This window comes from Odocoileus virginianus, chromosome 3, assembly GCF_023699985.2.
Source record: "Odocoileus virginianus isolate 20LAN1187 ecotype Illinois chromosome 3, Ovbor_1.2, whole genome shotgun sequence".
Taxonomy (NCBI): Eukaryota; Metazoa; Chordata; class Mammalia; order Artiodactyla; family Cervidae; genus Odocoileus; species Odocoileus virginianus.
Genome location: NC_069676.1, coordinates 46,104,957 through 46,117,389, shown reverse-complemented (window position 1 = coordinate 46,117,389; position 12,433 = coordinate 46,104,957). Strand labels below are relative to the sequence as shown.

Sequence of the window (12,433 nt, the reverse complement as noted above, 5' to 3'; positions counted from 1 at the left end):
GCTGTCATTTTCTAAAACACAGTTAAGACCTTAAGGCAAAATTTCTGTGCCCTTTTTTCTCCACACTTATTCTGTATTAAAATCACTTGTTCAGTGCACTTGGAAATTGGAGAGGTCATTTGAAGTCTTTGTTGTAGCTCTTAGATTTACAAATCTGATTGGTTAGGAAATAAAGTTTTTTAAATGTTAATTAACTGTAGTGTGTATGCTTTTTTATAGTTTGCAGTCTTATTCATATTCCTAGTGATATACTAGTATAATCATTACCTTCTGCTTTAAAGTATTATGTTTGGTTTGAAATTTTACTCTAATGTGGAGAAGTTGGCAGATACTTTGTAAGGGAAATTGGTCTTAGGAAATGAAGTGGAAAATGAGTTGTATTTAAATTTTTCTTAGAATAGTATGTTTTAGATGGTATCAGTTAACAATTTCATTAAATTTTATTTCTTGGTTTCCTCTTATTTATATAGGTTAATGAACTTTCTGAGGAAGAAGAGGAAGATGAAAAGCTGGAGCATATAGAAGAACTACCAGAAGAGGGTGCAGGAAAATCAGATGACATGCCAGAGGTGGTACAATTAAAGATGACTGAAAACATCCTGGAACCAAATAGTGTTACAGCATCAACAAGGTAGTATATCATTTGAAAGGACTAGTTTTTGAGCACTTCATTCTAGATGTAAATTCACTCAAGCACTAAATTACACAGATTATAACGATATATGAAAGATTAGTTTGTATGTGAGAAAGAACAATAAGAAAATTTTAAAGAAGTAAACTGGTTAAGGAGTTTTCAGCTATTAATACCTTCTTAAAAAAAATAACCTCTTATGTTTATTTTCTCTTAAAGGTTATTGGTTTTTGTATTATTAGTGTATTAGTTCGGTTGGGTAAAATTTCAGCACCTTTGAAAGTAGAATTGCTAGAGAAACATATAGTGGTTGAGTTGACTATATTTCCAGCTCCTAGGCACTAGATTGAATTAGGCTTTGAGAGAGGACTCTGTGATCCTTTAAGATGGTGCTTTCTAATCCTTTCATGTATAAAGTGCTATTAAAGATGGTAGGCTGGAGGCACTATCGTAGCACATAGGTAGGACCATTGAACACACTATTTAGGAAGCATTAGAGAATTCAAGAACACCCCATACATAGCTCTAGGTTTGCTAAATTCTGTCCTAGTTCTCTGTAAAGTTCCATGGTTTACTAATTAGGGGGACGGTTACTTGTTTAGGCCACTAGATATTTTTCATTAAATTTGTGTTTAATAAAATAGTGATTAAAAAGTATAAAAAAATAATAATTTGATTAAATACATAATTATTAATTAAATAATTATTAATTCAATTAAATAATAATTTAACAGACAACAGAATTTCATTTAAAAATAACTAGTAATTTAAGGGAAGAACTATTCAGTGTCATCTAGAAAAATTATAAAGTAGTTTAAAGTGTATACTTCTATATTTTTATTTAGTTGCTAGGTCATGTTTGACTCTTATGATCCCATAGACTGTAGCCCATCAGGCTCCTCTGTCCGTGATATTTCTCAGGCAAGAATAGTGGAGCAGGTTGCCATTTCCTTCTCTAGGGGATCTTTCCAACCCAGGGATAGAGCCCACATCACCTTCATTATAGGCAGATTCTTTACCACTGAGCCACCAGGGAAGCCCATACTTCTAAATACCACTATTAAATTTCTCTTTGGGACTCTCTCTCTCTATATATATATATATATTTAATATTTTTATATTAGTTATAGTATAATATATGTATATTAACATGTTTATTCACCTTTTTGGTGGTGGTTTAGTTGCTAAGTTGTGTCCAACTCTTAAGACCCCATGGACTGTAGCCCGCCAAGCTCCTCTGTCCTTGGAATTTGGAATTTCTCAGGCAAGAATACTGGAGTAGGTTGCCATTTTCTCCTCCATTTCACCTTTTTGCCCCTGGTATAATTTTTTGTTTGTGCTTTTCTTTTTACATGATATTCTTAATTCTATGTTAGATATATATGAAAATACTTATAAGCTATATGTTAAAAGTATTTAGCTATGCCTTAATTATGTGTTTGCTTTCTTTTTTTTGATCTTTGAGTTATTCCAGCTTACTCTACAGCTTTTGTTCTTAGGTCCTTTTCTCCTTCTTTTGACAGTTTCCAAATAAATTTGGAAAATTCATTAGGGTGAAAGAAAATTTTTCTGTGACTATTGATAAGTATTTACAGACTGCTTAAAATACCTGTCTCAGTTTTCATTACTGTTCGAAGTATTTTCTTGAGCACCTGAAAACAATAGATTTAGACTGGTGTTCTTTATGCTCTCCAATAATGTAACCACTAGCTCCATGTGTCTATTTAAATTTAAACTTAAAACAATTAAATAAAATTGAAAAAAATCTCCACGGTTGTGCTAGTCACATTTCAAGTGCTCAGTAGCCATATGTGATGAGTGGCTACCGTAATGGACAGTGCAGATATAGAGCAGCAGTTCTATCACTGTAAAAATTTCTTTCAGATAATGCTCATTTAGAGAGGTAAATTCGTTAGATATATTATTTGTTTACCAGCAAGGTTAAATATTGTTTGAAATGCATGCTGCTAATAGTTTCTTTTTTTGTATCATCTGTCTAGCTTTGTAAAGGATCCTCCTTCCCTCCAACACAGCCATTTTTAGATAGAGTCATTGGAGATTTGAGGGTAGTCAGGATTCCTTAATTGCAAGTCATAGAAACAGATCTTGGCTAATGGAAAGAAAGATAATTTAATATACGAATGCTGGATAGGTACCAGATTTGAAAGGAAAAGCAGAGAGAAGAACATGAGAGCTCTAGCGAATTTAGTATAAAAGGGTCATGGAAGAATCTCTTCAGCATGTGGCTGTTGCTGTGAGATTTCAAACTACTTCCTTCCATCTATCATTCTGCTTAAGATCAGATTCCTGTCGGGTGGCAGGGGAGAGGATCTGGCATAAATTGGATCATGTGTCCATTCCCCAACCAAGGTAGAGGTGAGTCATTGTAATTTATTCATGTATCAAGAGCATTGGATGGAGGGAAGAACTAATTTGCCACAGAAAAATGGGGCTAATACCAAAAGAAAGGGTTAAGGGTATCAGGCAACACAAATAGATGTGTAGATTTAGTGTTAATCTCTATAAATTACAGTTAATATTTATACATTAATATTTTAGTTTTGGCTGATTGAGTGCATAAAGGCAAAGAATGCATTCGCCTTAAAAAAATTTTTTTTTTTAGTTTTGTATTGGGGTGTAGTCAGTTTTCATTCCAATCCCAAAGAAAGGCAGTCCCAAAGAATGCTCAAACTACCACACAATTGCACTCATCTCACACACTAGTAAAGTAATGCTCCAAATTCTACAAGCCAGGCTTTAGCAATATGTGAACTGTGAACTTTCAGATGTTCAAGCTGGTTTTAGAAAAGGCAGAAGAACCAGAGATCAAATTGCCAACATCCACTGGATCATCAAAAAATCAAGAGAGTTCCAGAAAAACATCTATTTCTGCTTTATTGACTGTGCCAAAGCCTTTGACTGTGTGGGTCACAATAAACTGTGGAAAATTCTGAAAGAGATGGGAATACCAGACCACCTGACCTGCCTCTTGAGAAACCTGTATTCAGGTCAGGAAGCAACAGTTAGAACTGGACATGGACCAGCAGACTGGTTCCAAATAGGAAAAGGAGTACATCAAGGCTGTATATTGTCACCCTGCTTATTTAACTTATATGCAGAGTACATCATGAGAAATGCTGAACTGAATGACCGCAAGCTGGAATCAAGATTGCCGGGAGAAATATCAATAACCTCAGATATGCAGATGACACCACCCTTATGGCAGAAAGTGAAGAGGAACTAAAGAGCCTCTTGATGAAAGAGGAGAGTGAAAAAGTTGGCTTAAAGCTCAGCATTCAGAAAACTAAGATCATGGCATCTGGTCCCATCACTTCATGGGAAATAGATGGGGAAACAGTGGAAGCAGTGTCAGACTTTATTTTGGGAGGCTCCAAAATCACTGCAGATGGTGATTGCAGCCATGAAATTAAAAGACACTTACTCCTTGGAAGGAAAGTTATGACCAACCTAGACAGCATATTAAAAAGCAGAGACATTACTTTGCCAACAAAGGTCCGTCTGGTCAAGGCTGGTTTTTCCAGTAGTCATGTATGGATGTGAGAGTTGGACTATAAAGAAAGCTGAGTGCTGAAAAATTGATGCTTTTGAACTGTGGTGTTGGAGAAGACTCTTAAGAGTCCCTTGGACTGCAAGGAGATCCAACCAGTCCTGGGTGTTCATTGGAAGGACTGATGCTAAAGCTGAAACTCCAGTACTTTGGCCACCTCATGCGAAGAGTTGACTCACTGGAAAAGACCCTGATGCTGGGAGGGATTGGGGCAGGAGGAGAAGGGGACAACAGAGGATGAGATGGCTGGATGGTGTCACTGACTCGATGGACATGAGTTTTGAGTAAGCTCTGGGAGTTGGTGATGGACAGGGAGGCCTGGTGTGCTGTGATTCATGGGGTTGCAGAGTTGGATACGACTGAGCGACTGAACTGAACTGATAGCTGATTAACAATATTGTAATAGTTACAGGTGAACAGCGAAGGGACACAGCCATACATATACAAAAATACATTCACCTTTGATGAAAGAAAGGTAGGCAAGAAATATCCTAGAATGCACAGAACCTAGAAAATAGGGATCTCTTAATAAATTCATTTTAGGGAATTCATGGATACTGTGTTGCATGAAACTAGTGATTGAACTTTTGCTAACTTAATGTCTTGTGTCTTTTTTTTCCCCTTAAGATTTATGTATTTTGACTTTGCTGGGTCTTTGTTGCTGCACATGGGCTTTCTCTAGTTGTGAGCGGGGGCTACTCTTTATTGCGATGTGTAGTCTTCTCTTTGCAATGGCTTCTCTTATGCAGAGCATGGACTCTAGGCATGTGGGCTCAGTAGTTGAGGTCTGTGGGCTCAGTAGTAGTGGTTTGAGGGCTCTAGGGCACTGGTTCAGTAGTTGTGGCCCATGGGCTTAGTTGCTCCATGGCTTCTGGGATCTTCCTGGACCAGGGATCAAACCCGAGTCCCCTGCATTGACAAGTGGATTCTTAACCAGTAGACCACCAGTGAAGCCCATTAAAGTTTCTCTGAGTTTTCCTCTGAGGTAGCTTACAAATATTTTATGGAAGTATTAGGTAGCCTACTTTGTATTTCTGTGGGAAGATAGGTTAGAGACCTCAGAGAAATAAACATTAAGTGACAGTTGAGCAATTCTTAAACATTTTGGTTTCAGATGTTATACTCTTACAAATTATTAAGGATTCTGAAGACTTTTGTTAATGTTGATTTTATACCTTTGGATATTTACCATATTATAAATTAAAACAGCATAAACTGCTGGATGTGTTTTTTGTTGAGTTGTACTTTCAAAGATACTTAGTATTTGTAGCTGAAATACAGCTCTTTATGATCTAACAGGTTGTTGTTGATAGATTTCTCCTCCTTTGTTAGTTTTAAGTCATTGATTCTCAGACTTTTTGGTTTAGTTTGTGGACCACAAAGAATTGTTACTGTGGGTTATAGCTATTGGCATTTACTCTTTTGGGAACCAAAACTGAGAAATTTCTTGAAGTAGTAATGAACTCATTACATGTTAATATAAAACTTTTTAATCAAAAGTTGCTCTTTCAGGATCTTCCAAAAATCTTTAGTGAGAAATTTTTTAGTGGCATTGTTTATATTTTTACAAATTTTTTTCATGTCTAAGTTGATAGATGGTAGCTAGCTTCTCACATTTCTTTGGCATTTAATTTGTTGCCATCTGAAACTCCAGTACTTTGGCCACCTGATGTGGAGAGCTGACTCATTTGAAAAGACCCTGATGCTGGGAAAGATTGAGGGCCAGAGGAGAAGGGGACGACAGAGGATGAGATGGTTGGTTGGCATCACCGACACAATGGACATGGCATTTGGGTGGACTCTGGGAGTTGGTGATGGACAGGGAGGCCTGGCATGCTGCGGTTCATGTGGTTGCAAGGAGTCGGACACGACTGAGGGATTGAACTGAACTGAACATCTGTTATTTTGGTTGAAGTATGTGAAGAAAATCTAGCATTATATAAGTAGGTAGCTGGAAAAAGGTAGAGAATTTTTATAGCCTTTTCAGGTAATTGTGGATATTCTTTTTTGACAGTACACCAAAACTCAGTAAGTTGTAGTTTTTTAAAGGTTATTTGTAATGTGGAACCCGAAAGCATATCTGAATTTTTCATACTCTGATCCGTTGGTCTCTCCTGTACTTTGAGAGAATCTTTCAGCCATGCTTGATTTTGTAATATGGTATATTGGTCTGAGGAGTCCTTACAAATAGCTGTGAAAAGAAGAGAATCGAAAAGGAAAGGAGAAAAGGAAAGATATTTCCATCTGAATGCAGAGTTCCAAAGAATAGCAAGGAGAGAGAAAAAAGCCTTCCTCAGCGATCATTGCAAAGAAATAGAGGAAAACCAACAGAATGGGAAAGACTAGAGATCTCTTTAAGAAAATTAGAGATACCAAGGGAACATTTCATGCAAAGATGGGCTTGATAAAGGACAGAAATGGTATGGACCTAACTGAAGCATAAGATATTAAGAAGAGGTGGCAAGAATACACAGAAGAACTGTACAAAAAAGATCTTAATGACCCAGATAATCACGATGGTGTGATCACTCACCTACAGCCAGACATCCTGGAATGTGAAGTCAAGTGGGCCTTAGAAAGTATCACTACGAACAAAGCTAGTGGAGGTAATGGAATTCCAGTTGAGCTATTTCAGATCCTGAAAGATGATGCTGTGAAACTGCCGCACTCAGTATGCAAGCAAATTTGGAAAACTCAGCAGTGGCCACAGGACTGGAAAAGGTCAGTTTTCATTCCAGTCTCAAAGAAAGGCAATGCCAAAGAATGCTCCTTTTTGTGCAAAGAATGCACAATTGCACTCATCTTACATGCTAGTAAAGTAATACTCAAAATTCTCCAAGCCAGGCTTCAGCAAAAATTCAGCTGAAATCCCTGTGATGCACAGGGAGGCCTGGTGTGCTGCGATTTGTGGGGTTGCAAAGAGTTGGACACGACTGAGCGACTCAGCTGAACTGGTATTGGTATTTTGAAAAATACTGCCTTACTGAGTTATTCAGAGCTTCCACATAGTGATATATATACATATATCTATTGTTGTATTATATCAAAATATATATTCTTTAATATCACCACTGATTATGTAAAAAGTATCTTTAAGTATTAGTATGCTATTAAGCTTCTGGTGGAGGATACAGATTTTCCAGAATTCTAATTTTTGCTGGAAAACCCAAATATTATTAGTTCTGTTAGTCTTGCTCATATTTGAGAAATTTTCTACCAGATATCCAAGTTGGAATAACTATAATCTGTCAGTCTATCTTTCAATAAAAATGAGTGTTTCATGCTAAAAGTTAAGCTCTCAACTCAGACAAGACAAGCCTTGTACTGAGCTGTGCAACAGAATTTGCTTTGTGTGTATTTCCTAATTGTCACATCACATATTAAAAAGAAGTATATTCAAGGGCTGAGATATAATTAATAATATGTATTACTTCTTCATCAAGGACTTGCTCCTTTTAAAAAGAGATTGCAACTGAGCAGTGATGAGGAATGCGCTGGGCATGGTTTGTTTGGTCCCACTTGCCTGAACTTGTGCTAAGACCCAGAGCAGTTTTTTCTGCCGTCGATTTTGCATCATCATGCAAGTATCAGCACAGTGAAATGTTACGAAAAAACAGTTCTGATCTTTGGTTTCACAGACCACCCTTACAGAACCAGTTTAAATATTATCTACTACTTGGTTTAAATATTTATGTATGGATAGTACTGAGTGACTTATTTATGCATCTGTTATTTCTATACATTGTTCGCCACTAGCCATATTTTGTTAAGAATGAGCCAAGTGCAGAGTGGAAAAAATGGTGGGATTTAGGGTATGGGTGATGGACAGGGAGGCCTGGCGTGCTGCGATTCATGGGGTCGCAAAGAGTCGGACACGACTGAGTGATTGAACTGAACTGAACCTAGGTTACACAAAAAGCAGAAGTTTTGGTTACTTCTGAGGCTCAGTCTTACCCATGAAGTTCAAGGAAATCCCAAGCTTGTTTCTAAAGTGTGTTGTATCTGTAGATGAAAAATGATTGCTTTATATTCACACGTTTATCTACTGCTTGGCTTTATTTAGATAAACAAATGTTAGGGGAATCTTTACCTTTTAAAAATTTAGAGAGAAAATAGAGAGTTGAAAGAGTTCTTCATTTTCACTGTGCTTTTCACAGTTTATTTCCTAGACTGTATTGGAAAGGTTTATTTTGGCTTGAGGTTAGTTAACTTTTAATTTATATTGCTTCTAGAACTGCAAATCAAAAAACCAGCTAATTGGCATTATTATGAAGTTCATTTAAAGTTGTACTTTTAATGCCTTGCTAAAACTTGGAATTTAGAAAGAATAAAAAGTTTGATCCTCTCTTGCATGTGCTGTTGGTGCTAGGGCTTCATTTTGTGAGCTCATTAGTTTATGATGGTTTGATTTTAGGTGTGATGCAGGAAAGAAGATGTAGTGGTTAAGGAAGAATTCCAGGTTGAGGGGTTTGAGACTGGTTTGCACTTCATTCTGTGGATACCTTATATGTTGAAATCCCATGGACAGAGGAGCCTGGCAGGTTACAGTCCATGGGGTCGCAAAAGTTGAACACAGCTTAGCAACTAACACTTTTCTGTTGTTGAAGAAATGTCTCTTCAGCTGATTATAGGTGCACAAGAAATGTAGTAGTAACTTTTTCCTTTAAGCCCGGTAAATAAGCAGTTTGCAGAATATTTCAATTGGTAATCATTTCACCACATTTTCACTATATAGGTTCCACTTAAAAGTGAAAAGAGGAAGAAAATGTACTGGGGTGGGAGTGTCAGAAATGTTGGGTGGAAAAAAAGTAAAATTTATGCTTTGGGTGAATAAGATAAATTGTTAAAGTAAAACATTTTTTGAAGTTTCAGAGCATAATAAGAACCACACAGGTTCTCTTCCTCCTTTCTGTTGCCCTGAAAATGATACATTTGGTATTTTAAAGACTTGTGGTTGTTATAACTTACTAACTTTCTAATAGTGAGGAATCTTTTCAGTTTACTGTTGTCATAGGTATAGGGTATTCCCAAATTGATGGGGAAAGTGAAGAAATGGATTTTGCTGTTGATTGGAAAGGAATATGTGGCTTTTGTTTTGTTTTATATGTTTACTTTCCAAAACTACAGTTTTTGAAATACTCATTTAGTGGGGCTCTGGCATAAATTATCTGGAAATCCTCCTAATTTTAGATTGTAAAAATTAACCATTAATGCCTTTCTGATTTGGATAATGAGTAATAATAGTTCTCTATCATTCATCTGTTTTAGCAATGTCATATTTGTTATAATTTCTAGCTCTTGATATAGTAGCGATTAATGAAAACAAACAGACTTTTTCCCCTGCTTTATAGTAGGTTATGCCTAAATATTTTTATAGAGTAAGGCAGATTCAGAATTTTGTCCCCCTTTCCCTACCTCCCACTGAGTTGCATAGTACTTGGGAAAAAATTTGTGGACTATTGATTGGGTCCTTGTCAGTAGTGACCTCATGTTGCAGCCTGCTTCAGTTTAGACTGCAGCTCTGATTGCTCAGCAATTTTTGTAAGCCCATCACCATCGTTTATGGTATTTGAAGTCGCTTTACTTGATGTTTTTGTTAGGAGATGCCACAGTGTTCAGAATGGCTTGCAAGGCTCTGTTACACAGGTAAAGTGATCTTTTATCAGATTTAATTGAAGCAGAGCTTCAATACTTTTATTGAAGTATTATTTGTAATATTAAATATTTGCAGTTGGGAAATTAAAATAGTAGTAGTTCCCTATGATAATTGTATTTGATTACAAAAAATTAGTAATTGGAATAAATGGCTGCAAGATTGATTTTATATTCTCAAGAAGGTCCTGTGATTCTAGACAGATTTTAAAACAGAGTTCACAGCAGAAGGGAGGAAAAGGTCAGGGAATCAATCACTACAGTCTTCAATGTTACACTTAGTTGTAGCCTGAAATACGTGTGACCTTTGTGATTTATGTCCTTTTTGTCTGATATTCCTTGTCTGGTGGTTTAGTGAAAAGAGATATTTAAGTGGTCTTAATGGCATCTGTCTATAGTACCTAAGTAATTTGACCTTGAATTTGTCAGCATTTATTCTTTGTGTATCTTTATTAATCAGAATTCACCATTCTTGAATTCACCAACTTAACATTATTTTGATTCTGCTGCAGATGCATAGCCAAAAAATCGTTTTCTTTTTTAGCCATAGGTTTGTGTTAGCTTTGGTTTGTATATAAGTACTTTATTCCCCACAGAACTTGGCAAAAATTTGAAAATAAAGAATAATTAAATTCTTTGAAATATGAAAACTAAGTCAATCCTTTGCCCTTTAGGAATTTTGAAAACAGTTTTACAGTCAACTTTGTAGCCTCAGTCTGACTCATTCAGTACAAAATCTATGTATTTGATTTGTTTACTGTAGCTTTTTGTTAGGGAGAAGGTTCCTACTGAAAATAGCTATTTATTTGATTGTCCTAGCCTGTTTTTCAGGGCCAAAGAATGTTTACTTTCATTCTAATAATCTGACTTGCTGATGAATATTTTTACATATATTTTAATTCCAATAGCATTTAAAAAGGATAGGAAATTGAAAGATCAAATCCTCTGCCTACCCACCAAATTTAAGACGATTGGAACTTTTTTTTCTGTTTGACTTCTTTGGATAGGTGGAAAATATGATTTAAGTTTAATCTTTTGAGAGGCTAGATAGCTCTTGGCCAGTGTTTCTTACATTTGTTAGTATGGATAAGAATCATTACTGATGCTTCTTAAAAATAAAAACTCAGAGGTCCTACCTCAGGTTTGGAGAGGAACGGAGGAATCTCCTTTCTTGAAGCTTTTTTTTTTTTGAACTGGGAAAGAAATCATACTTACAGAAATGTACATCAAAACAGGTTAGTAAAAAGCAAATATTCAAATATTCTAGAGTTGAAAATAAACACTGAAAGCACCCCAATAGCTCTCACAATCATGATCTCCTTACTTTTATGGCAATCACTTTTTTATATATTTTGGAGCTTTGTGAAAATTATATCTTACTATATGTGTTTTCTTGATGCAGCTTCTATCACTGAACATCTTATGAGAGATTTCTCTATGTGGTTACATGTCACTGTGGTTTATTCATTTCATTGCTGTAAAGTATTCCATTATATGATTACACCACAGTGATCCAGTTTACTGTTGCTGGGCAATTAGATCATTTTTATTTTTGACAATTGTGAGTAACATGCTATGTACATTGTTGTACACATCTTCTGGTACATGCATGCACATTTACTGTCTTTAAACTTGAGTAACTATTGCTGAATTGTTTTTCATGGTGCTTCTCAGTTCACATTCTCATTAACAGTGTGTAAGCATTCCCATTGCTTCACATTGAATATTTCATTGTCATTTTATTAAGATTAATCCCCTTTTCATATTTGTGAGGTGCCTGGTCAAATCTGTTTCCTATTTTTTATTGACTTTTCTTTCTTACTGAAAAGGGAGCCCTTTTTAGGAGCCCTTAAAAAATAAGTGTTGTAAATGTATTTTTCTCATTGTGTTATACCTTTTCCTTCTCATATTGTCCCTTCTGATGAATAATTCCTAGTTATAATTGTAGATTAAAAATTCTGGCAAAATTCTGTTCTTTATTTTATGGCTAAGTAGGATTCCCTTATATATGTGTATATGTATGTATACATGTACCACATCTTCTTTATCCATTCTTTTCCTTGTGGTTAATGCTCTTTGTGCCCTGTTTAAGAAATCTTTTCCTAGCTATATACGCCTGTCTTGTAAAAGTTGTATCTTTCACTTTCCTTGTTTAGGTCTGAAATCTACCTGGGATTGATTTGTCTGCAGTGTGTGACAGATGCCAAGTTAACCCTTTTCATTCTAGATACCAAATTATTGCAGTACTCATTTTTGAAAAGACTATTTTTTCCCCTGCTTTCTATAGTGGCACCTTTGTTCTAAATCAAGCATGGGTCTGTTTCTATTCCATATGTCTGTTCTTGTGCCAGTACTATACTGTCTTATTTACTTTGGTTTTGTGGTTATTTGAAGTCTAGAATAGGGTCCACATCTCCAATAAAGTAACATTGTCACTTCAGGAGAGTCTGATATAAGAGGTCCATGGATTACATCCCTGTTTAAGGGGTATTAAGAAAGCTTCCATATTCTAGTTTAATCTTTTATTAGTGTATGTGTATAATTATAAAAACATTTATTAAATATAAGCCTTTTGAAACATG

At 35.8% G+C, this 12,433-nt stretch overlaps 1 protein-coding gene across 11 annotated transcripts in view; it reads left to right on the top strand.

Moving 5' to 3' along the window:
* The window catches only part of FAM13B (family with sequence similarity 13 member B), an 87,175-nt gene that overhangs the window by 32,218 nt on the left and 42,524 nt on the right, over positions 1–12,433 (top strand). For all 11 annotated transcript variants that reach the window (XM_070465411.1, XM_070465410.1, XM_070465412.1 and 8 more), the window contains one exon: positions 471–631. In XM_070465411.1, coding sequence (XP_070321512.1) covers positions 471–631 — 161 coding nt within the window. The remainder of the gene's footprint in view (positions 1–470; positions 632–12,433) is intronic.